The sequence below is a fragment of the Aegilops tauschii genome, chromosome 7, assembly GCF_002575655.3.
Source record: "Aegilops tauschii subsp. strangulata cultivar AL8/78 chromosome 7, Aet v6.0, whole genome shotgun sequence".
In the NCBI taxonomy this organism is placed as follows: Eukaryota; Viridiplantae; Streptophyta; class Magnoliopsida; order Poales; family Poaceae; genus Aegilops; species Aegilops tauschii.
In genome coordinates this window covers 294084290-294111075 of record NC_053041.3, presented here as the reverse complement: position 1 = coordinate 294111075, position 26786 = coordinate 294084290, and the positions used below count along the sequence as shown (strand labels likewise).

Below are 26786 nucleotides of genomic sequence, written 5' to 3'. Positions count from 1 at the left end.
AACGGAGGGTACCAAGAGCTTCAGTGTCTTCTTCCGCGTCGGTGGGTGGTGGACTCGTCCAACGGGGAGCACCACGTCGACGGCGACACTATCTCCGGCGGACGGCGGCTCGGGTGAGGATGGGGAACTCCGGTGGAGGGCTGCAAGCTTCAAATTGAAGTGCGGGTTAGAACGAGAGATGCATGGTGAAGTTATTGGCAAGAGAATGGAGGCTGCGGAGCACACACGGGGGCGAATCGGGCTGGATCCCGTGGCGGGTCGCGGCGGCCGGAGTCGAGGAAGGAGACCTCCTCGGGGCTCTTCCAGTGGCTAGGCGTGCTCTAGAGGAAGTGCAGAGCTGGTGGGTGCTCGAGTTGAAGCTCGGGACCTCTATTTATAGGCAGATCGACGGGGTGGCCGTGAACGGAGAATCTCCGGCGAGCGATTACGGCGGAGCAGTGGGTTGGCAGAGGGTTTGAGCGGTCGGGCAGCATCGGTGGATGTTACGGGACTCGTTTTGCAGCTAAACGGAGCTGGCCCTGGCGTAATGGCGTCTGCCCCACGGTGAGGTGACCGCACGGGCTCAACGGCGGCAGAGAGCGCGCTCCGCGCCCTGCGGTTCACGACGAGAGCGGCAGCGCATTCGGGGGAGTGGACGACTACGCGGCGGGCTCCGGTGGTTTGGGCGGCGCTGGGTGGAGTCGTCGGCGCCGTGTCTCCCGCTGGCGTCCGCAAAGCCGCCGCCGGCGTCGGTCACGGGGCGGCGCACCTCCTGCTGCCCGTCGCCGACGCCCGCAAGGTGCCAGGCGCTCGTGCGGTGCAGGAACAAGTGGGCGAGGACGAGGAGCAAGGCGACGCGGCGGTACTGGCGAGATCGATGCCCGTTTCTGAAGAAAACGACAGCAAGCACTGAACTGAAACTCTGAAGTTACTGAAACTTGACAGTGACCATGCATTGCAGGTGTTCGACAGTAGGTTTTGGTAAAGAGGTAAATTTTGCTGGAGCTGTAACTTGGTGAGATGACCACTCAAAGCACCCAGGGGCTGCATGAATTTATTTGGAATTTTTGGAGAAGGTTTTGAATGAATTTCACCAAATTTGCCAAATCTGGTCCAAACTTGCAGCTGATGTAGTTTGAAAATTTTGAACTGGAGACCAGTGGATCTTCATGGTTCTAGGTTGAGGGTTCAAAGGACTAGGAGGGGAAAGAAGTTTGGTGGTAAAAGTCCAAACAGAAAATGGAGTTCCTTTGTAAATCTCCAAGAGGTAGAATAGAAGGCAGAAAACATTTGAATAGAATTTGAATGGAAAATAAATACATGGGGAGGTTCAACTTGCTGGATTTGATGTAAATCATGATCCAGAGGTGAGGGAGTGTTTAGGAGAGAGGATTTGCACTTATGCCATGGCAAGAAGGAATAGTTGAAAGTGGCAAAGTACCTTCCAAAAGCCATAGTGCAAATTCAGAAAAAGGTTTTCAAAAGTTCTTTTCCCAAATGAAAAAAAAAACATTTTGTCTTGAGTCCAAATGAAGAGCAAGAACTCCCAAGGTCAAAGGCAGATCTTGGGTGAATCCAAATAAAATTTTTGCCATAAAGAAAATATATGAGAGGGAGAGTTCTCTTGAAGAAAAATTTTTAAATCACTCCCCTCAAGTCAAATAAAATCTTTTCAAAAAAGAATCCAAATAAAAACTTGGGTGCCACAGTGAACCAGGCTGTAGCAGGCTAGGCAGGACTCCGAATGTCACTGCGTGACATTTCCTCGAAGGGATAGACACAGGAACGAAGTGAATCGCCTGCCGGCCAGTCAAGTGTTCCGGAGCAGTAGTGCTGGGCTAGCAGGACTCCAGTGAACCGGGCTGTAGCGGACTACTATGGCTCATGGAATCACAAGACTACATTTCCCCATAAGAGAGGCTACCAAGGATAAACAACTAGGTTGTTGGATCCCACACATACCAAGCATTTCAATCATACACACAATATGCTTGATATGTGTAAATACAACATGGCATCACAACAAGACTCTACGACTCAAAGTATTTATTCATTAGGCTCCGAGGAGCGAGATATTACAAACATGGGTCTCATGACCCCAACATACAGAGCATACAAGCAGCAAGCACATGCAGAAGCTTAACTTGTCTGAGTACGGACAACTACAAATGAAGAAGGCCGAGAAGCCTGACTATCTACAAGACCCTGCCGAGGGCACAAGATCGTACCTGAGGTAACAAGGTAAACCTTGAAGTCCACGCGGAACTACTAGTGAGACTGATGTCTCTCTGCAAAAACATAACATAGGCAAACGTGAGTACAAATGTACCCAGCAAGACTTACATCAGAACTAGCTTATCTTGCGAGTTTAAGGGTATCCACTTTCACTTGTCTATGAACTGTACAGGCAACCCAGAAGTCCTTTACTGCGGACACGGCTATTCGAATAGATCATTTATAACCCTGTAGGGGTATTCCTTTTCTGTAAAACTCAAAAACAAGGAAAAAACTGAAACTGGCACTGGGCTCTAGGTTAATAGGCTAGTCCCAAAAATCATATAAAATAGCATAGAAATGCATATAAAACATCCTAGATGGATAATATAATAGCATGGAACAATAAAAAATTATAGATACATTGGAGACGTATCAGATACCGACTACCTCCTGTCGCTCCATGAACAATCCAGGCACACAAAAAGGATATTTATTTGAAGTTTTTAGAGGTGGCACATGCAAATTTACTTAGGACGGCAGGGTAATACCGCATATAGGTAGGTATGGTGGACTCATCTGGAATAACTTGGGTTTTAGGATTTTAATGCACAAGCAGTATTCCCGCTTAGTACATGCGAAGGCTAGCAAATAGATCGGGAAGCGGCCAGCTAGAGAGCGAAAACTGTCATGAACATGCATTATGCATAAGTAACATTGGATACTAGCATGAGTAGGATATGAACACCATGAACATAAATATAATAGAGGCAATGTTGGTTTTGATTCAACTACATGCATGAACATGTACCGAGTCAAGCCACTCGAACATTCGGAGGAGGATACCATATCATCATACTATATTACAATCATTTGAATGCAATGTTGACATCCAAGATAAATCATTATCCACTCCTAGCTACTTAAGCATGTCATGTGAAACTATAATCTCTAAGGGTCAATGCAAACATGTTTAATCATAATAGGCTCAATCATGGATACTAGGTTAAATATATTTACAAAAACATAACAAGTTGAGTTCATACCCGTTTATCTCTGCCACCGCTAGTTTGTCAAATATCGTCATTATTGCCTTTCACTTGCACGACTGAATGATATGAAAATAATAATAGTGCAAGAGTGCTGTGGACTAAGCTGGAATCTGCAAAAAAAATTATTCAAAGGAGAAGCCAAAGTAATTTGGGATCTTTGTTAGATCAACAATAATGCATATGAGAGCCACTCAACATTTTCATCGTGGTCTTCTCCTCGGTATGACTGAATTAGCGGAAAAGCAATGCAGAGAAACACACTGAAATATTTTTGGAGTTTTTAGTTTTTTATAGAAGAAAGCAAATTAAAGGGAAAAACAAAAACAAGAAAAACTATTTACACGGGAAAGCTTCCAACAAGCAAGAAGAAGAATCGAGAAATCTTTTTGGGTTTTCTTTTCAATAATACAACTAACTACGCTAGAAAGAAAAACCGAAAAAGAAGCAGGAAATATTTTTGTATTTTCTCAAAGTTTTTCAAACACACAAGAGGAAGGCGAGAAAATAAGTCTAGCATGGATAATACAATGAAGAATTGTGGACACCGACAACTGGAATGAAATGTGTGAATAGCGAATGTAATGTCGGTGGAAATACGTACTCCCCCAAGCTTAGGCTTTAGGCCTAACTTGGTAATCACCACTCGATGAAGCCATTAGGTCCCATGTTGAAGTGCTGGGGAGCGGGCACCTGAGGGTCCCACTCTTGAGGTTCCTCCTCTGCTGCTGCCTGGGCGTTCCGATAGGCAATGATATCCTCTAGCATGATCCTATATCCGCCCATAGCAATAGGATCAAACAAAGCAGGTGCAGGCAATGGAATAATATCACGAGTGTTCTCACTAAAAACCAGGTTGTAGGGAACAGGAATGTCAGTGTTCTCGCTATCAATAAACTAATGACGTGCCATAACCTGACGATCTAAATAAACCTTGTGGAAGCGATAATCATGCTCGTGTATCTCAATGTTAAATTGACTCGCCAAGAGAGTAGCATAAATACCGCCATGTATTTTACCCTTGGATCTGTTAATGTGGAGGCGACGTGCCACAATAGCTCCCAAGCTATAAGTGTTGTCGCCGTAGAGTGCACGGCGTAGAACAGCAAAATTGGGGGCACTAAGTGCACCAACCTTCTCTCTAGCAAGTAAACACTTCGCAATGAATAGGATAAAATAATGTACTGAAGGAAACTGCATGCTAGTGGCGGTGACACTTGACACCCCTCTCTCATCTCCCACTGACAGAGTACGATAAAAGACCTAGGGTCATAATAATAGCTCCAACATATATGTCGAGGCAACAGAGTACCTCAACTCACCGATTAGTGTGATTAATCTGGCCCAAATGGACATCGGGAACATGGAGGAATTATTGCAAGTGCATTAGACTATCTAGAAACCTGGGATGACTCGGACAGCATAACGGTTGTAAATGCTCAGAAAAGGTTTGAGACATTCACAAGGATTTGCATAGTCACTCAACAACATCATATCAAGGTTCTGGTTTAACTGACAACATACTAAAAGTAGTAGAAACTGAATTGAGGCCTGGAACCAACAATCCTAAGATTCTACGGATTAGTAACATGTGAACCTGATAGAGAGATGAGAAGGCCTAGTTCTTAATCCCCATAGAAAAGAAGAGGATGACTCAGATCAGATGGGACATAAGGTAAAGGAGTAAAAAGAGCCTTACGTTCCCTTCCACAATCAATGCCCTTATATAACTAAAGCATTTCTAGACTCAACTTCGACCAGTTTGGCTTGGTAATCCTACAGGCAGTCAGGCTCTGATAACAACGCTGTCAGGACCCCGATTCCAAGTCACATCAATCTAGCCGGTAACACCTCATATCACGTTGCGGCCTCACGCACGGTATTCCCATGGGTGTCGCCTTACCATGGCCCGGGACCGTTTGCGCCTTTTGGCTCACGTATATGATAGTGTCGCTAGCATCCATATGACAGAGAACCTAGGCCGACATGACTAGTCGTGAACCCAAAGTGGCACTAACTTAGGGGGACAGGCATACATGAATCAACATCGAGCATGTCGGTCAGCAGCGTGCGAATCCGGGCTGTAGCACTAGGCTAACAGGACTCCGGTGAACCAGGCTGTAGCAGGCTAGGCAGGACTCCGGATGTCATCGCGTGACATTTCCCCGAAGGGACAGACACAGGAACGAAGTGAATCACATGCCGGCCAGTCAAGTGTTCCGGAGCAGTAGTGCTGGGCTAGCAGGACTCCGGTGAACCGGGCTGTAGCGGACTACTATGGCTCATGGAAGCACAAGACTACATTTCCCCATAAGAGAGGCTACCAAGGATAAACAACTAGGTTATCGGATCCCACACATACCAAGCATTTCAATCATACACACAATATGCTTGATATGTGTAAATACAACATGGCATCACAACAAGACTCTACGACTCAAAGTATTTATTCATTAGGCTCCGAGGAGCGAGATATTACAAACATGGGTCTCATGACCCCAACATACAGAGCATACAAGCAGCAAGCACATGCAGAAGCTTAACTTGTCTGAGTACAGACAACTACAAATGAAGAAGGCTGAGAAGCCTGACTATCTACAAGACCCTGCCGAGGGCACAAGATCGTAGCTGAGGTAACAAGCTAAACGTCGAAGTCCACGCGGAACTACTAGCGAGACTGACGTCTCTCTGCAAAAACATAAAATAGCCAAACGTGAGTACAAATGTACCCAGCAAGACTTACATCAGAACTAGCTACATATGCATCGGTATCAACAAAGGGGGTAGTGGAGTTTAACTGCAGCAAGCCAGCTTTGACTCAGTGGCTAACCTAAACTATGACTGCAAGTAACTCTTTTGAGGTGGCGCACACGAGTCCACATATTCACCATATCAATACACCACTATGGATCCGCTCCCGTCTCCCTACGAGAAGGCCATCCATAGCACTCACGCTTATCTTGCGAGTTTTAGAGAATCCACTTTCACTTGTCTATGAACTGTACAGGCAACCCAGAAGTCCTTTACCGCGGACACGGCTATTCGAATAGATCATTTATAACCCTGCAGGGGTGTACTTCTTCACACATGTTTCCACCACTTAGCGTCTGCACACGACATGTGCTCGGCAGACTTCAAGCGAAAGCCGACGTGGGTGTAGACCACGACCTGACTAACCACACAAGTCTCTAGTCTAGGTTTATCACCTATTCGGGTTCCATCCGCGAGGAGATCCGGCCGTAGTTTCGCTCACAGCCCCAAACGATGTGTGCAGGGTTCCCGAGACACCAAACGGGCACCCGGTACACTGTGCCACGGTGTATCTACCGCATCATAGCCCACCCCTAGGGTCAGCGCTATGCACGGCCTCCAACACATATCCTACAAACACCGGAAACTAGTTGCAACTCCTAGACAGAGGACAAGGGGGGTTAATAAGTCGAGGGGGGTCATATTTCAGGGCCCAACGTGTGGTAGTAGTTGTTCATGGATCACAAATACAGAACTCAGTTCCTGAGGACGGTTTCAATGAGACAACCCACCATGTACTCCTACATGGCCTCTCAGCGCTACCTTTACCAAATCGTGTTGACACACTTAACTCACACACAGTAGGACATGTTCATCACCATTCCAATTCATCCCAGGTGAATCAGACCTGCCTCAACTCTAAGCAGTAGCAGGCATGACAAACAAGCATGAATGAGTAGGCACATCAGGGCTCAAACAACTCCTACTCATGCTAGTGGGTTTCATCTATTTACTGTGGCAATGACAGGTCATGCAGAGGAAAGGGGTTCAACTACCGCAGCATGTAACAGTTGAATCGTTGTTGTCCTAATGCAGTAAAAGAGAGCAGGAGCAAGAGAGTGGGATTGTATCGGAATGAACAAGGGGTTTTGCTTGCCTGGTACTTCTGAAGATAGTGTAGTTCTTCATCGGTGTCCTCGATCTCATCGTCGGAACAACGTCTACCGAGGGGGAACAACACCGGCAAACAGAGAAGAAACACGATCAATGCAATGCACAATATGATGCATGATTATGACATGGCAATATGCTGTGATTTGAGCTAATGCAGCTAAGAACAGAAGGGTTTGAGCTTATTTGAACCAAAGATTCAAATTCAAACTCAAACTATGAATTTATAAAGTGCATTATCATGTTTTGATATGAACAGCAAGGTTAAGTTGCTTTATCATGCATGTGACCAGGACCACTGGATAGATTGGATTTTTCTGATCATTTTTCATATATAAATTATTTGATTTGGAGCTACGGTTGAATTACTATGATTTTTAGAAGTTTAGGCAATTTTCTGGAGTTTCTAATTATTTAGAAATAAACTAATTCCAGAAAATGCATTACTGTGTTAGCACTACGTCAGCATGACGTAAGCGAGTCAACGGGGCAGCCCAGGTCAAACTGACCAGTGGGGCCCGCGTGTCAGTGGCTAACTAAACTAACCTAGTTTAATTAGCACTAACCTAGGTTAAACTAATAAGGTTTAAACCTAAACTAGATTAATTAGTCAGGCGGGGCCCGCATGTCATAGACCCAGGGGTGGTCAAATCCCCTGGTCAACCGGGGCTAAACCACCGGCGGTCAAAGCGGTCAACCCGCCGGCGTTTAGCCGCCGGCGAGGCCGAACGCGGCGGAGGGCATCGGGAATCGCCCACAGGCGACCATTTGTGCGACGGAGAGGATCTACGTGACGAGGAGACTCGTCCGCGTCCAGTGGTGCTCACAACAGCAGCTCTGGTGGCCTAAAACGACGGCGGCGGCGACTTGCGGGGCAGCCGGAGTTCGGGCGTCGAGCGAATCGGCGTTGCAGGGAACGGCAGTAGCCGCGGGTGATCGCGGTCGACTCCTGGGAACGTGCGGAGCACGGTGGCGCGCTCGGTTCCAGCTCTAGGTGACGGTGGCCACGATGGCGACATGGACGGCGGCTGGAAGCTCACGGCTCCGGCGATTGGCGTGGCTAGAGCGAGCAAAAACGCGCGGGAGAGAGGGGAAACGAAGAGGAGCTCATGGCGGAGTCGAAGGTGGTCTTGGCGAGCTCGTGGAGGGGCTGACGACGACGGGAGGTCACCGGCGATCTCGGGGCAAAGGCGGCGAAGATGGCGGTGCAGAGGGTGATGCAGAGGGTTCCGCGTCGCGCGAGTTGACGGAGAGGCGCGGGGAATGGAGGCGGAGCTCCTGGGCATGTCCAGGGGGTGAGGGGGAGGCAGTGGCCGCGGTGGTGCTTGTCGGCGGCGACGGTGGCGCTCGGACCGTGCGAGAGAGAGAGAACAAAGGAGGGGGGTGAGCTCGAAGGATTGAGCGAGAGGGACCAGGGGGACTGCATGGCGCCTCCAGGCGCTCAGTCGAGGGCGGGGGAGGAAGCAGGAGGTGGAAGCAGGAGGTGGCGTCCGGTGCGCGCGCGGGCGACACGCCTCTGCCTTCTGGCAGAGGTGGGAGACGACTGGCAGTTGCCAGTGGGCTGGGCCGGCTGGAGGAGCTGGGCCAGGTGGGCTGCCAGGTAGGTCAGGTGGGTGTCTCTCTCCCTCTCTCAGTTTTCTGTTTTGGTTTTTCTATTTTTCTGCATCTTCTGAGCTTTATTAAAAATACCTATGCACTTTCAAAAATCATGAGACTGCTTGTGGCCACTGTTTGGATTATTTCCAACAGCCAACATTTCAGTTCATGAATATTTGGACATTTAAAATGATATATAAAATTTAAATGCCCAAATGCAAATAAGGTATGATTTAATTCAATGACCCGATGTTGTCCTAGAAAAATGTGAACCATTTTATTCAGAGGTTCTAGACCAAGGCAAAAATGATGAACATTTTTGAAGGGCATTTCAGGTTCATTGAAAATATTTTTATTTTGATCCTAGTTGCATTTCATTTGGTGCTAGGGTTTGAACATCCCCATTTCAAGTTTAACTGAAATTTAAACATGATGCAACACCAGATGCTAGCACTAGGCATTACTAGAACTAGGGATGTGACAACAATTCCTTCAGCCCTGCATCATCAATGATACTAGCAATGTCCTCAGATGAGGAATTAGTGATAGCAGAGACAGTTGAAGAATTTGTAGCATTGAAAGCATTTGAACATTCAGGTGAACAATTAGCAGATTCACGTTCAATGCACTTCAAACATGGAGGAACAAATTCTTCCTGAGAAGCGCTGATTTGTTGAGCAGGTAATGAATCGCGCTCCTTTTGAAGATCTTCATAACCCACTCTTAGCTTTTCAACATCTTGCTTTCTTTGAAGAAATTCATAAGAAAGCTTCTCATGATCAGATAAGAGAGTGTTATGATGACCTTGAAGGTTGTCAAACCTAGACTGAAGTCTTTGAAGATTTTTAGTCAAGGTTTTAGTGTGATCCATTTCTTCACCCAACATATCATCACTTTTGTCTAGCATGTTTTGAACCTTTTCAAAAGCCTTTTGTTGTTTCACAACAATCTTAGCAAGTTTAGAGTACCTAGGCTTGAGGTTTTCATCAGATTCATTCTCACTTGATTCAGAGAAGGTATATTTGAGTACCTTGGCACCCTTTGCCATGAAGCAATAGGTGGGAGCGTAGTCATCATTGTCTTCATCAGCCTTGTTGGTGAAGCCATTTTCTTCAGAGTTGAAGATAGACTTGCTGATGAATGCAGTAGCGAGAGCTAGACTCGCCACACCAGACTCGGACTCCTCAGATGCCTCCTCTTCCTCATGTTCCTCACATTCAGCCTCAGAGTCCATTTCCTTGCCAATGAATGCCCGAGCCTTCTTGGAGCTGCTCTTCTTGTGAGATGAAGACTTTGAGGATTTTGATGATGAAGACTTGAAGATTTCTTCTTCTTCTTCGCATCATCAGAACTATAATCCTTATATTTCTTCGTCTTTGATTCCTTTTCCCATTGAGGAAAATCTTGAATGTAGTGACCAGGTTTCTTGCATTTGTGGCATAGCCTCTTCTTGTAGTCACTGGATGAGAAAGCATTGCTCCTTGAGGGTTTTCCAAAGCGATCACGTCTTGAGAACTTCTGAAATTTCTTCACGAGCAGTGCTAGTTCATGGCTCTGTTCTTTAGGATCAGCAAGGCTGCTGCCAGAATCTTCATCTTCAGACTCAGAAACTGCCTTGGCCTTCAGGGCACATGATCTGCCATAGCTCGAACCATAGAGATCTCTCTTCTCAACAAGCTGGAACTCATGAGTGTTTAGCCTTTCGAGGATATCAGCAGGATCAAGTGACTTGTAATCTCCACGTTCTTGTATCATCAGTGCCAGAGTATCAAATGAGGAATCAAGCGATCTCAGCAGTTTCTTCACTACCTCATGGTCGGTGATGTCAGTGGCACCAAGTGCTTGAAGCTCATTTGAGATGTCAGTGAGGCGATCGAAGGTTTGTTGAACATTTTCATTGTCGAGTCTTTTGAAGCGGTTGAAGAGATTGCGAAGAACGTCAACTCGAGAGTCACGTTGTGTTGAGACTCCTTCATTGACTTTGGACAGCCTATCCCAGATAAGCTTGGCAGTTTCCAAAGCACTCACTCTTCCATACTGCCCTTTGCTTAGATGGCCACATATGATGTTCTTCGCTTCGGAGTCGAGTTGCTTGAATCTCTTCACATCAGTAGCATTCAGAGAAGTTGTGACTGAGGGAACACCATTTTCCACAACATACCAGAGATCGTTATCAATTGCCTCAAGATGCATTCACATCTTATTCTTCCAGTAGGGGTAGTTCGTCCCATCGAAGGTAGGACACCCAGCAGAGACCTTGATCATACCTGCGGTCGACATAACTAAAACTCCAGGCGGTTAAACCAAAATCACACAGAACAAGGGAGTACCTTGCTCTGATACCAATTGAAAATGCGTTATATCGACTAGAGGGGGTGAATAGGCGATTTTTATGAATTCTTCACTGAGGCATTTCAGGGTGAGGAAATTCCTAAGCGAAGAACTACTTGCAGCGGAATAAGTACTCAGATGTAAACATAACAGAACATAGGCATGGTCATCATGATGAAATGAAGACAAGCACAGAATACAGAAAGGGTAAACACGGAATAACACAGGATAAAGACAAACAGACTGAAGAAATTGAACTGAGGAAATTGAGAAAGTCTTCAGTCAAAGTCTGTAAATAGATATGAACAAGCACACAACTACTGTAATGAGGAAATGAAAGAGTTGAGGAAATAGAACCAGTAAGCTTGGTGAAGACAATGATTTGGTAGACCATATCCAACTGATGTCTCAGTTGTACATCTGGTTGGAGCGGCTAGGTATTTAAACCTGAGGACACACAGTCCCGGACACACAGTCCTCACCGTATTCTCCTTGAGCTAAGGTCACACAGACCTCGCCCAATCACTCGTGGTAAGTCTTCAGGTGACTTCCGAACCTTCACAAACTCGGTCACTCGGCGATCCATAATTCCTCTTGGATGCTCTAGACCATGACTCCTAACCGTTTGGAAGAAGCACAGTCTTCAAAGGTAACAAGCGTCGGATCCACGCAGGATCAATCTCTTCAGTGATGCTCAATCACTTTGGGTTTGTAGGTTTTTGGGTTTGGGTTTTCCTCACTCGATGATTTTCGCTCAAAGTCCTCGGAGGATGGGATACTCTCAAATGACAAGTTTCAGTTTATCTCGGAGTAGTCAACCAGCTAGTGGTTGTAGGGGGGCGGCTATTTATAGCCTAGGGAGCAGCCCGACATGATAAGACATAAATGCCCTTCAATGATATGACCGTTATGTGGGTAGATATTTTGGGACAGCTGGCGCATAGCACAACAACGGTCGGATATTTGAGGCTCAAATTCCTCAGGGCTATCATGTTCCTCACTGTGTAGACAATCTGCACTGGCGAATTCCTAACTCCTCAGTCAGAACAAATTCCTCAGAGACTAGAAGAGCTTTGTCTCTGTCACTAAAGAATATGACTGAACAGTATGAGATTTCCAATGGCTTCACTCGAAGGGATTGGTAGGTGCAGGATTTTGAGTTGAGCATCACATGGAAAAAAATTCTTAGTATTTCCTCGACCCCCTTTAACAGTACGGTGTTTCCTATGACTCAAGAAAGAGAAAATGAAACTACGAAAACAAAAGTCTTCACGCTTCATGTTCCTCGTATGAATACCAAGTCTTCAGGGTTACACCAATTTCTTCACTTTCAAAGTCTTCAGGAAGTCTTCAGAAATCCAAAGTCTTCAGACGAAGAACTTCATTTTTTGGGGTCGACTTTCTCTGTAAATATCAAACTCCCCATAGACTTATAGACATGTGTACACTCATAAACACATTAGTCCCTTAACCTATAAGTCTTCAATACACCAAAATCACTAAGGGGCACTAGATGCACTTACATCCTTTCTGATCGATCTATTCAACCAACACAAAGAACTTCAAGGAGTGCCCCAAAGTTTCTACCGGAGAGTCAAGACGAAAATGTGTGCCAACCCCTATGCATAAGTTCACAAGGTCACTGAACCCGCAAGTTGATCACCAAAACATACATCAAGTAGATCACGTGAATATCCCATTGTCACCACAGATAAGCACATGCAAGACATACATCAAGTGTTCTCAAATCCTTGAAGACTCAATCCGATAAGATAACTTCAAAGGGAAAACTCAATCCATTACAAGAGAGTAGAGGGGGAGAAACATCATAAGATCCAACTATAAGAGCAAAGCTCGCGATACATCAAGATCGTGCCAAATCAAGAACACGAGAGAGAGAGAGAGAGAGATCAAACACATAGCTACTGGTACATACCCTCAGCCCCGAGGGTGAACTACTCCCTCCTCGTCATGGAGAGCGCCGGGATGATGAAGATGGCCACCGGTGAGGGATCCCCCCTCCGCCAAGGTGCCGGAACAGGGTCCCGATTGGTTTTTGGTGGCTACAGAGGCTTGCGGCGGCGGAACTCCCGATCTAGGTTATTTTCTGGAGGTTTCTGTATTTATAGGAATTTCTGGCGTAGGTCTCACGTCAGGAGCGTCTCCGAGCCGTCCACGAGATAGGGGGTGCGCCCAGGGGGGTAGGGCGCGTCCCCCACCCTCGTGGGCAGCCCGGGACTCTTCTGGCCCAACTCTTTTACTCCGGGGGCTTCTTTTGGTCCATCAAAAATCATCAAAAATTGGCACGTCAATTGGACTCCGTTTGGTATTCCTTTTCTGTAAAACTCAAAAACAAGGAAAAAAAACAGAAACTGGCACTGGGCTCTAGGTTAATAGGTTAGTCCCAAAAATCATATAAAATAGCATATAAATGCATATAAAACATCCTAGATGGATAATATAATAGCATGGAACAATAAAAATTATAGATACATTGGAGACGTATCAGATACCGACTACCTCATGTCGCTCCATGAACAATCCAGGCACACAAAAAGGATATTTATTTGAAGTTTTTAGAGGTGGCACATGCAAATTTACTTAGGACGGCAGGGTAATACCGCATATAGGTAGGTATGGTGGACTCATCTGGAATAACTTGGGTTTTAGGATTTTGATGCACAAGCAGTATTCCCGCTTAGTACAGGTGAAGGCTAGCATATAGATCGGGAAGCGGCCAGCTAGAGAGCAAAAACTGTCATGAACATGCATTATGCATAAGTAACATTGGATACTAGCATGAGTAGGATATGAACACCATGAACATAATTATAATAGAGGCAATGTTGGTTTTGATTCAACTACATGCATGAACATGTGCCGAGTCAAGCCACTCGAACATTCGGAGGAGGATACCATATCATCATACTATATTACAATCATTTGAAAGCAATGTTCATCCAAGATAAATCATTATCCACTCCTAGCTACTTAAGCATGTCTTGAGAAACTATAATCTCTAAGGGTCAATGCAAACATGTTTAATCATAATAGGCTCAATCATGGATACTAGGTTAAACATATTTACAAAAACAGAACAAGTTGAGTTCATACCCGTTTCTCTCTGCCACCGCCAGTTTGTCAAATATCGTCATTATTTCCTTTCACTTGCACGACTGAATGATATGAAAATAATAATAGTGCAAGAGTGCTGTGGACTAAGCTGGAATCTGCAAAAAAAATTATTCAAAGGAGAAGACAAAGTAATTTGGGCTCTTTGTTAGATCAACAATAATGCATATGAGAGCCACTCAACATTTTCATCATGGTCTTCTCCTCGGTATGACTGAATTAGCGGAAAAGCAATTCAGAGAAACACACTGAAATATTTTTGGAGTTTTTAGTTTTTTATAGAAGAAAGCAAATTAAAGGGAAAAACAAAAACAAGAAAAACTATTTACAAGGGAAAGCTTCCAACAAGCAAGAAGAAGAATCGAGAAATCTTTTTGGGTTTTCTTTTTGATAATACAACTAACTATGCTAGAAAGAAAAACCGAAAAAGAAGCAGGAAATATTTTTGTATTTTCTCAAAGTTTTTCAAACACACAAGAGGAAGGCAAGAAAATAAGTCTAGCATGGATAATACAATGAAGAATTGTGGACACCGACAACTGGAATGAAATGTGTGAATAGCGAATGTAATGTCGGTGGATATACGTACTCCCCCAAGCTTAGGCTTTAGGCCTAACTTGGTAATCACCACTCGATGAAGCCATTAGGTCCCATGTTGAAGTGCTGGGGAGTGGGCACCTGAGGGTCCCACTCTTGAGGTTCCTCCTCTGCTGCTGCCTGGGCGTTCCGATAGGCAATGATATCCTCTAGCATGATCCTATATCCACCCATAGCAATAGGATCAAACAAAGCAGGTGCAGGCAATGGAATAATATCACGAGTGTTCTCACTAAAAACCAAGTTGTAGGGAACAGGAATGTCAGTGTTCTCGCTATCAATAAACTAATGACGTGCCATAACCCGACGATCTAAATAAACCTTGTGGAAGCGATAATTATGCTCGCGTATCTGAATGTTAAATTGACTCGCCAAGAGAGTAGCATAAATACCGCCATGTATTTTACCCTTGGATCTGTTAATGTGGAGGCGACGTGCCACAATAGGTCCCAAGCTATAAGTGTTGTCGCCGTAGAGTGCACGGTGTAGAACAGCAAAATTGGGGGCACTAAGTGCACCAACCTTCTCTCTAGCAAGTAAACACTTCGCAATGAATAGGGTAAAATAATGTACTGAAGGAAACTGCATGCTAGTGGCGGTGAAACTTGACACCCCTCTCTCATCTCCCACTGACAGAGTATGATAAAAGACCTCGAACTCTGCAGGCCTAGGCTCTCTTATTTCCCCGTCAGAAGGGATCACGCATATATCACAAAATTTAGTAAGTGGTATCTGACGGGTTTTAGCATATAAATTAAGTTGCACCTCAGGAGGATTATTCCTACTCATGAAATGAAAACTTTGCACAAAGGAATTTGTGAGGAGATAATACTATTCACACTCAATTGCAATGAAGTCGGTGAGGCCGACATTAGCAGCAAATTGTGCAAACCCTTGACGGATTCTGGCTCCATCCATGAATGGGTTGTGCGGCCATTCGCACGGCGGTACCTCCGACATTCTCCTGGTGTGGAGGTCATTGTCCGACGACTCCCCAATAACTCCCTCGGAGTTCTTCTTGGAAGCAAACTTCCTAAAGAAACTCATCTTTCTCCTATGAACACAATTATGAAATTTTTAGTCCACAAAATATTTCTCAACAAAACTTCACAAGATTGATAGCAACTACCTATAGGGATGCATAGAGGCCATATCAAGCATTCAAACTACTTAGAACTATAAGAATTCAACATGCAAGCTCATCTACAGCAGCACCAAGAGTAGCTAATTATTCAAAGTATAAACCACTAAAACAAAAACTAATTGGACCGATGGAGGAGTAACATACCAAGTAGAAATCCCCCAAAATAGTTTCGGAAATGGAGCTTTGAGCAAAGAGATCGAAATTCGCGGGTTTGAGAGCAAGAACACGAGAGAGAGAGAGCAATGGTGATTTTTTTCTAGAGGTAGGTGATGACATGGGCTAAAGAGATAAGTGAGGGGGCCCAAGTGGGGAACACAACCCACCAGGGCGCGCCTGGGGCTGCTGGCGCGCCCAGGTGGGTTGTGCCCACCTGGTGCACCCTCCTCTGATGTTATTTGCATCAAATATTCAGAAAAAATCATATCAAATTTTCAGAGCATTCTGAGAACTTTTATTTTTGGGTCATTTTTTATTGCACGGGAAATTCAGAAAACTGATAAAACATGGCATTTTATTTTATCTAACTAAGAAAAACATAAAATAAAAGTAAGGACAGAAAGTGGTGCCTACTGAATTCATCAACTTCATACCTCCCAAAAGTGATCCATTAATACGGTTGATCAAGTCTTATTAACAACCACCTTCGATTAGTATGAAACCGAAGAACTTTCGTAAAACACTAAGTTACCTCAGCTGGGACATGAATGTCCACAACAATAGGCATTTCATATTTCTTTTTGGCAGTAGGTAGAGGTAGTTGAAAACTTCCAGTAGTGTTGTCGGAGATTTTTCAATAACATTAATGCCATTCACTTGGAATTGTTTCTTCGGAAAGTGCACCATATGCTCATTACCATTGATATGAAAAGTGATCTTACTTTTATTGCAATGAATAACAGCCCCTGCAGTATTAAAAAGGGTCTACGAAGGATAATCGACATGTTGTCGTCCTCGGGCATCTCAAGTATAACAAAGTTTGTTAAGATATAACATTTGCAACAACAACAGGTACATCCTCACAAATACCGATAGGTATGGCAGTTGATTTGTTAGCCATTTGCAAAGATATTTCAGTAGGTGTGAGCTTATTCAAATCAAGTCTTTTGTATAACGAGAAAGGCATAACACTAATACCAGCTCCTAAATCACACAAAGCAGTTTTCACATAGTTTCTTTGGATGGAGCAAGGTATAGTTGGTATTCCCGGATCTCCAAGTTTTTTAGGTACTCCATCCTTAAAAGAATAATTAGCAAGCATGGTGGAGATTTCAGCTTCCGGTATTTTTCTCTTATTGGTGATGATATCTTTCATGTACTTTGCATAAGGGGCCATTTTTTAGATATCAGTCAAACGGGTACGCAAAAATACTGGCCTAATCATTTCAGCAAAGTGTTCAAATTCTTCATCATCTTACTTCTTAGTTGATTTAGGTGGAAAGGGCATAGGTTTTTGAACCCACGGTTCTCTTTCCTTACCATGTTTTCTAGCAACAAAGTCTCTTTTATCGTATCTTTTATTCTTGGGTTGTGGGTTATCAAGATCAACAACTGGTTCTATTTCAACCTCATTATCTGGTTCTTTATTACTTGTTTGAGTGTCTTCATGAACCTCATCATTATGTTTTTCATTATCAGTAGGTGAGTGTTCATTACCATATTGAGTTTCGGCATGAGAAATAGAAACATCCTTACTAGTTTCAGGAGGTTTTTCTATTTCATGTTCACCAGAAGTATGCAAAGTCCTATCATTTTTCTTCTTCCTTTTCTTTTTAGAGCGACTAGGTGCATCGGTGTTAACTCTTTGAGAGTCTTTTTCAATTCTTTTTGGGTGTCCATCAGGGTAAAGTGGTTCCCGAGTCACTCTACCTCCTCTAGTCATTACTCTAAAAACATGATCATTGATATTGTTGTTCATTTCATCAAGCAATTCTCTTTGAGATTTAGAAACTTGTTCTAGTTGAGTTTGAACCATATAGGCATGTTTTCCTACACCTCTAACATCAAGGTAATTCTAAATAACAAGTCACTCAAGCGAGCAATCATATTAGAGTTGTATTTCAATTGTTTCATAACATTTGCATTGAAGTGATCTTGCTTTCTAATGTAATTATCAAACTCGTAAAGGCATTGGCTAGGATGCATATTATAAGGATTGTCATTGTCATTGAATTTCATTAAAGAATTTACCTCTACCACCTTAGGTGGTGGTGGTGTTTCTAGCCCATGTATTTCTTCAATAGGAGGTAAATTTTGACATCCTTAGCTTTAATACCTTTTTCCTTCATAGATTTATTTGCCTCTTCACTACAAAAAAAGACACATCCATGGCATTTTGGGCCGAACGGATTTTTTTGTCATGCTTATGACACTTCTATGATGATAATTGTGACAAACCCGGTATCATTATAGATGTGGTGGGCTCCTACTTCTATGACAAAAAATTATGATAGAAAATGGGCTTTTCCTCCTGGGTGGGCCGGAGACGCAGCTGCATGACATTCTTTGGGCCGTCCATGATGGAAAAAATCATGGTAGAAGCGACGGAGAGGAAAATATCGGGGAGTTCCCGGTTACGGTGGGTGGTCGGGCCCGAGCGATGCACGAAAGGATTGCGTGTTTCTCTCGTACACATACGAGCGTGTGTGTGAGGCGTTGGGCTCTAACTGCGAGCGAGGCATTCGCTTACTGAACCCGAGCGATTGCACTAGCTACGCATTACTGAACCCGATCGAGCGATTCCTTCGCTACTGCGGCTAACTAAAGCCGATCGAACTGCTGCTGCCTCTTGATGAACAGTGACCATTGTTGGGGCTGGATGAACAGGACCCCGTGGTAGTAGAGGCCATTGCCGCTGGATGAACAGGACCCCGATCGAGAGGTGGCCGCGACACATCCGAGCCGGTTGGGGTGGATGAACAGGACCCCGTGGGGGGCTGGTTGAACAGGACCTCGTGTGGAGGGCTAGTTGAACAGTAGCCGGTGGAGGCTGAATGAACAGGACCCCGTTGTGAACAGTAGCTGGTGGAGGCTGGAGGAAGTCGACTGTGGATGAACAGTAGAAGGTGGAGGATGGAGGAAGTCGACAGTGGATGAACAGTAGCCCGTGGAGGCTGGAGCGAGGCAGTAGACGGTGGATAAACACTAGCTCGTGGAGTCTCGTTTTGTGGTACGCCGCACCCCTACCGACGAAGAGGACCCCATTTCGACCGTAGGCGCTCCAACACAAGTCTGTTTCCTCCGTTGTGCAGTACGCCACACCCCTCCTGATCAACAGCACTCCGTCTCGAACGTAGGCACTCGAACACAAGTCCGGTTCCTCCGTTTTGCGGTACGCCAGACCCCGTTTCGGCTGTACCATCCAAACCGGTTGGCTCCCGATGAACATGACGCATTCTGACCCAGTCTGTTGCCTCCCGATGAACATGACATTGTTTCTCCGTTCTGACCCAGTCTGTTGGCTGTTGATGAACATGACACCGTCGTTGTACGCGTTCGACACCCCGCCCGTATGTACGTACATATCCGTATTTACTTTCTGGCGGCGTGGTTGTACGTACATGTACACGATATAGACGGGACTGCCTGAACAGCTACCGCTCCTTACTGGGCCACGGTTCATCTTGGCAGAAACACCGATGGACCAGTATGTACGTACACGTTTGCGACCAGAATGACAACGCTACTTACGCTTTGACCGGGTGGGTCCCGGCTGTCAGGGAGGATAAGGAGGTACTTCCTTGCATGCAAAGATATTGATGGTGGGTCCGAGCTGACAGGGGGAGGATTCTTTTTTTTACGCGTAATAAGGAGGCACTTCCTTGTGTGCGAAGATGTAACTAGTGGGTCCATCTGTCAGCCTCACCGTGTACAGCCCGGTTCCAATGGTTGTCATTCGTTGACCTCGTTGACCACGCCGCATGGACAACACGAGGAGGTGGACGATGGTGAGGCAGGGAACGATGCGGAGCCTGGGAACATGCGGAGGGTAGTACGAGGGTTGGCTGGTTTGGCTGCGATGCGAGGCTGCCGTGGCCGCAGAATAACAGGGGGTGTGGGTGAGTAGAGGGATGGCCTGGCCAGCGGTGGGAGTAGTAGGGGGCAGTGAGGCCTGTGCGGTAGCACAGCCGGCCACGGGAGGCAGGAGCACGCGGTGGTATGGACAATTGGAGCAAGAAAATCAGATGTTGAAGAAGCAGGACCACTGCTGGATGTTAACAATCCAACGGTCACTAGTGATAGAATTGTTTGTTGACTAAGTTGATAAAGCCATGTGTACGCGTCAACTTAGTAGGGCCACGAGTCAGCCTCCAAATCTGGTGGACCCCAGCTATCATGGGGAGCACTAGTTATTTTTCACCTAATAAGTAGGCACTTCCTTCCATGCCAAGATATAGCTGGTGGGTCCCAGCTGTCATTGGGAGTATTCATTCTTTTTGGCGTAATAAGGAGGTACTTTCTTGCGTGCAGACATGGACCATGTGGGTCCCAACTGTCAGCCTCTCCATGTACATCCCTCTTCTGATGTTGTCGTTTGTTGACAACGTTGACCACGCCATGCCGAGAACACCAACGCGATGGACGACGGCGAGACCCAGGAAGGGAATGACCCAAAGGCGGCGAAGCCATAGTAGTGGAGGGATGTGGGTGAGTAGAGGGATGGCCTGGCCAGCAGTGGAAGTAGTAGGGGCGGTGAGGCCTACGCGGCAGCACAGCCGGCCACGGGAGGCGGGAGCAGGCGGTCACACCGGCACAGGATTTGGCGGCTGGAGCAAGAAGATCAGAGATTGAAGAAGCATGACGGCCGTTTGATTGACATCCAACAGTCACGTCTGCTATAATAGTTTGTTGACGTATATATAATAAGTAAAAAAAATCTTGCATACATGTCAACTTAATAGGCCCACAAGTCAGACAATCCCCTATTAATTTAATAATTTACAGATCATTGCAACTTCTTATGCAATTTATTGCAGTCCGTTTTTTTGTTGGCCAGGGCGAGGGTTAAAAATTTAATCGAAATTCCGCATATTTTGGTGGGGTCCAAACTATTTTTAAATACTGAAATGTCGAGCCACATTTAAAGTACTTTGAAGATATACTTGAATTAGGTTAAAGCCCGGTGAAATTGGAATCTGAAAATGTGAAAAAAATCAGAAATTCGAAAGTAATTGCCAATTTGTCGTCTGCTTTCTATATTTATAGCCCATTTCATATTACTTTCAAGATTTGCAGCCATCTTGAAAGAGTTGTAGCCTAGCAGGGCGTAGAAAAATAAGTAGGCCTGGATTGGGTATTCTTCAGAAAAAATTAAACTGGGCTCATTTTCACAAAGAAAAAATAGCTAGGTTGATCATGTGGTGAACGTAAAATATAAGCCTGGGCTAGAGGGGCCACAGCCCAGTTGAAACCCTACTCCGTCTCAACAATAACAAAAAAAATACTGCTCGAGCAGCTATGTCCCAGGTGTCAGCCGATCTTGTGTTGTTCTCTTGTCTATTGACTATACGCTGACAATGTCGTGGGTCCCAGATGTCAGCAAACCACTAGGAGGAAGCATTTTCTTTTTCTATACGCTGACAATGGAGTATATAACAAAAAATGAGGAACTTGCTTGCGTACGGCCATGGACATGGTGGGCCCTACTCGCATCCTCTCCACGTATAGTCCTCTCTCGATTCCTCTTGTTTGTTGACCATGTTGACCACGCGAGAGGGCGGCGCCACGACAAGTGCACCAAAGCGCGCGGAGGACGATGGCGAGGCCACGGACATCAGCATTAACGATTTAGGAGACGGTAGGGGCGGTGATGCGTGTGCTGAGGTGCAGCCAGCCATGGGAGGCGGAAGCAGGCGGCCCCGCCGGCGTAGGTTTGGTTTTGGCGGCTGGAGGAAGACAGGACTGAAGAAACACGACAGACTGTAAAAGCAGTAGGAATACTTAACAACCTTAACTGAAACAAGCAGGGGCACTTAACAACCATAGCTGAAAGCAGTATGAGTACTTATACAGGTTCAACCGCACAAAGCACACCTCCAACAGTGCTACTTTGCCTACAGTTAACCAAGGGTGAGGCCACAAGCCCCAGGACAAGGCCCAGGCGCCACCCCGTGCATCCACAACCTTCTAAAAGCGACTTCATCTCGTAATGTGGTCAATAAACAGGATATTCGCTTTAGAGCCATGGAAAAGCATGAGCATAACCTTCTGTCCTATTCTCCAAGATGGAGACCACCCATGAATAAGTATCTTTTCACCTCCAAGGGAAATGGAGTAAGTCGACATAAACATCATGTTGTGACCAAGCGCAAGTCTGACCCGACCATGGTCAGGCATCTGTATAGGAACAATAGAACTGGGCAGTTTCTGTTTCAAGAAGATCACAGCTGTAAAACTGTGTATAAGCAAGAGTTTATGAACAACATATATAGCAGAAAACAGCTTGTACCATAAGTTTCTTGACACAGTTGGACCTCTTCGACGTGTGCAGCAGTGGCACACATATCCGACATGGCCTTCCACCATTGAAATGCCCGACAAGGACCTCTTGAAACGCCCGACAAGGACCTCAAGATGATCAATAAAAGTGTAGGAACTGGTGGATGTCATCCCAGTCAACTTCAGTGCCATCAGTAACAGTCGAGTTCTTATAGAATAACAAACGAGTAGCATGCTTAACTTTGAAATAACCTACACGTGCCACCAATTATAAGAAATATTAGTTAGAAGTAGCATCTTCGCGAGAGAAGGGAATCACAAATCGTTGCTACTTCTAAAGTTAAATTGTGATTAGTGAGACAGAATAGGTGGATTAAGAAGTAAACGAGGCAACATGCAAGAACCAGATACAAAACTAACATGGATGAACTACTGGAACGACGTCGGGGTGGAAGATCATAGTGAAGATGAGACCATGTTCTGCTATTTCCATCAACATTTGTACGCCAACATTCAGTCTGTAACACTTGAGAATGTTTATCCAAGTTCGGCCAAATAAAGCAGCGATCTTCTTGGTTCATGAACTCAACTCGAAACTTATATCCATGGCTTGTCATCAGTGTGACCATTAAACTGGTGTATTCAGTTATGGCAAGGCCGACCATCTTCAGTACATGTGTTCTGGTAGAGTGTAACGACCCGAGACCGATGCTCCAGACGCCTTCCTTGTTTTTCATTGTTGACGTGTGTGTCACTTGTTTGTTGCATTCATCATGGCATCATTTCCATTGCATTGGCACTCCGTAGTCGTCATGTTTTCCAATCTTGCATTCGTTCGTCGTTGACGTTTCTCCCTTTGCCTTCATCACCTTCCCTCTTGACTGCTTTGCCTTCGTTGACCATTCCAGACCAATGGGGTTTTCGCTTCTCTCTTGACCGTGATCGCCTAACCCTCTTTGTGCAGTGCATAGACCCTTCGCGCACGTCTGAAAACTTCCCCAAACATGGCCCACTTTGTCGTCACCGTTGGGTCTGGACCATCCCCAAATATCCAGAAAATATCTTCGTTTTATTTATTGGACTCTCTATCCTATTTTTCTCGACCGCCCGATTTAAATCGGAGGATCCGATCTAGCCCTCTTTTGAACCCACTGCTATATATAGACCAAACCCCCGGCAGCAACCCTATAATCTAGCCCCCTTCCCCATCCACCCGTCGCCGCCACCCACCTACCTTTCTTCCTCGGGATCTCTCTCCCGATCCAAATCCAGCCGCAGCCAACCATCTCCCTCCTCGTGTTCAGCCACCACCAACCAGTGCTTCCTCCCTCGAATCCACTCCACCAACCAAATCACCGGCCACCTCCCTTGTTCTACGCGCTGCCCAAGTCGCAGCAGCCTTGGTCCCGAGCTCCTCCTCTGCTTCTTGCCCAGGTGCCCGAGCCAAACTCTTCTCCCCTCGATCCCGATTGGATCGTGAAGCCGCCCAAGGCCTCGAGCAGGAGAGCTCGTCCTCGTCTCCTCGCGACCCCGAGCCAACCTCGCCTTGTTCGACCCCACCGCCCTGCCGCACGTCCGGCCGTGCCGGGAACTGTCTCCGCTCCTCCTCCGCAACCCCGGGCACCCCTCGCGAGCGCTGCTTCCTCACGCCTCGTCGTCGTCCCGCTCGTCCAAGCCTCCTCTGTCGCTGCCATCCGAGCTCCTCAAGTCGACGCTTTCCAGGATCTCGACGACCTCGCCGTCCTGGCCTCCTCCGCCACGCTGGCGAGCGCGACGCCGGAGCACCGCAGGTCACCGTGCATCTGCCCATCCTTCTCCTCCCGGTCCTTCCCGGCTGTCTCTCCCTCTAATTTCTCGCTCTTATGCCTAGGGATCCGCCACCACGTCGCCGGATCTCACTGCCTCAGCCTCGGGTCCATCCATCCTCTCTGTTTCCCGCTTCTCCACGCCGTCCCTTGCCTGCTGGTTCCCGCCGACCCAGTCGCCGCCGTCGCGCCAAGTCCGCCGCCAACTGCTGATGTTGCTTTGCTTCCTGTCGAAAGGACGCCTGCCCGCTTGAACCCAAGTCAGGCACGAGTTGAACACGCCCCTCGACCCCGCGCCTGGCTCGCCGCCTCTTTGATTTGTCGGCCCAGCCAGAGGCCTCCTCAACCGGCCTACCTCTCCATCGACTGGGCTTGGCCCATGGTGAGCAGCACACCAGCCCAGTTCACTTCAGATTCGTCCCGACTAGTTTTTTCCCTGTCCAGCGATGTTACCTATTTCCAGGGTTTTACCATTTTTACAGAAAAGTCCTTCGTCTTCATGCATTTAATACCTCCACAACCGTGCATCGGTTTAAAATGATGTAAACATGTAAAATGCTTAGTTTTTCATGTACTCTCATAATATGCAACTTCCAACCATGTTTGAAATGTTTAAAATGCTTTTTGCATTTAATTTGCTAAATGACATGCTAAAATGTTTTATTTCATAAAACTAAATAACCGTAGCTCCAAATTGAATAAACTTTATATGTAAATGGGGTAGAAAAATGCATAGATTAACATGATGGCATTACTTTGCATGTTTAACAACTCTAAAATATGCTTTAGGACAGAACAGTACCAAATCTAAAATATGCACATGAGGATTTTCTGGAATTGTTGTTGTTATTTTCGGCCTCATTTAAATTTGCCTAGATAGCTAGTTTTATTATGCTTCACCTCTTGCAATGTTTAATAACATTTAATACTGATGAGTCGCATAAACGGGAGTGAACTAAATAACTTGAATGTGGTGTTTCGTCAATATGCAACTCGTTGCATATTGAGCTCTACTTAATTTGTAATATTGTTTGTTGCACTTTGCCATGCCATGCCTCATTAAACCGGACATGCATCATACATGTTTGTGCATCATGTCATGTTTTTGTGATGGTTGTTTACCATGTTGTTTCCTTCTTTCCGGTTGCGCTTCTCCTTGATAGTTCCGGTTACGTTGCGAGTGAGAGGTTTCGTTCGACTACGCCCGTTTGTCTTCTTCATGGACTCGTTCTTCTTCCTAGCAGGATTTCAGGCAAGATGACCGTCACCTTGGATCTCACTACTATCTTTGCTATGCTGGTTGTCTCGATGCTATCGTATGTCGCGCTACCTATCACGTCTTTATCAAATCTCCCAAATTGCCATGTGATACGTTCATTTTGCATCATGCTTTTATATCGATATTTATTGCATTATACGCTGTTATTACACATTATGTCACAATACTTATGCCTATTCTCTCTTATTTTATCAGGTTTACACGAAGAGGGAGAATGCGGGCAGCTGGAATTCTGGGCTAAAAAGGGAGCAAATTTTAGAGACCTATTCTGCACAACTCCAAAAGTCCTGAAACTTCACGGAGGCGGTTTTTGGAATTAATAAAAAATACTGGCGAAAGAATCAACCAGAGGGGGGCCACCCACCATCCACGAGGGTGGGGGGCGCGCCCTACCCCTGGGCGCGACCCCCTGCCTCGTGGGCCCCTTGGCAGGCCTCCGGTGCCCATCTTCTGCTATATGAAGTCTTTCACCCTGGAAAAAATAAGGAGAAATCTTTTGGGATGAAACACCGCCGCCATGAGGCGGAACCTTGGCGGAACCAATAGGGCTCCGGCGGAGCTGTTCTGCCGGGGAAACATCCCTCCGGGAGGGGGAAATCATCACCATCGTCATCACCATCGATCCTCTCATCGGGAGGGGGTCAATCTCCATCAACATCTTCACCAGCACCATCTCCTCTCAAACCCTAGTTCATCTCTTGTATCCAATCTTTGTCTCAAAACCTCAGACTGGTACTTGTAGGTTGCTAGTAGTGTTGATTACTTCTAGTAGTTGATGCTAGTTGGTTTATTAGGTGGAAGATCATATGTTCAGATCCTTTATGATACCCCTCTGATTATGAACATGAATAGGATTTGTGATTAGTTACGTTTGTTCCTGAGGACATGGGAGAAGTCTTGCTACAAGTAGTCATGTGAATTTGGTATTTGTTCGATATTTTGATGAGATGTACGTTGTCTTTCCTCTAGTGGTGTTATGTGAACGTCGACTACATGACACTTCACCATTGTTTGGGCCTAGAGGAAGGAATTGGGAAGTAATAAGTAGATAATGGGTTGCTAGAGTGACAGAAGCTTAAACCCTAGTTTATGCGTTGCTTCGTAAGGGGCTGATTTGGATCCATATGTTTCATGCTATGGTTAGGTTTACCTTACTACTTCTTTTGTAGTTGCGGATGCTGGCAATAGGGGTTAATCATAAGTGGGATGCTCCAAGGAAGGGTAGTACCCAAGAACCGGTCCACCCACATATCAAATTATCAAAGTAACGAACGTGAATCATATGAGCTTGATGAAAACTAGCT

The 26786-nt window shown here is 45.7% G+C and overlaps 1 protein-coding gene across 1 annotated transcript in view; it reads left to right on the top strand.

Moving 5' to 3' along the window:
- LOC120968873 (uncharacterized) overlaps nucleotides 1–26428 on the top strand; it is a 115241-nt gene extending 88813 nt beyond the window's left edge. The window contains exons 2-4 of the mRNA XM_073504030.1: nucleotides 23595–24585; nucleotides 25448–25519; nucleotides 25678–26428. Coding sequence (XP_073360131.1) covers nucleotides 23595–24585; nucleotides 25448–25519; nucleotides 25678–25773 — 1159 coding nt within the window. The 3' untranslated portion in view covers nucleotides 25774–26428. The remainder of the gene's footprint in view (nucleotides 1–23594; nucleotides 24586–25447; nucleotides 25520–25677) is intronic.
- The last annotated feature ends 358 nt before the right edge of the window (nucleotides 26429–26786 follow it).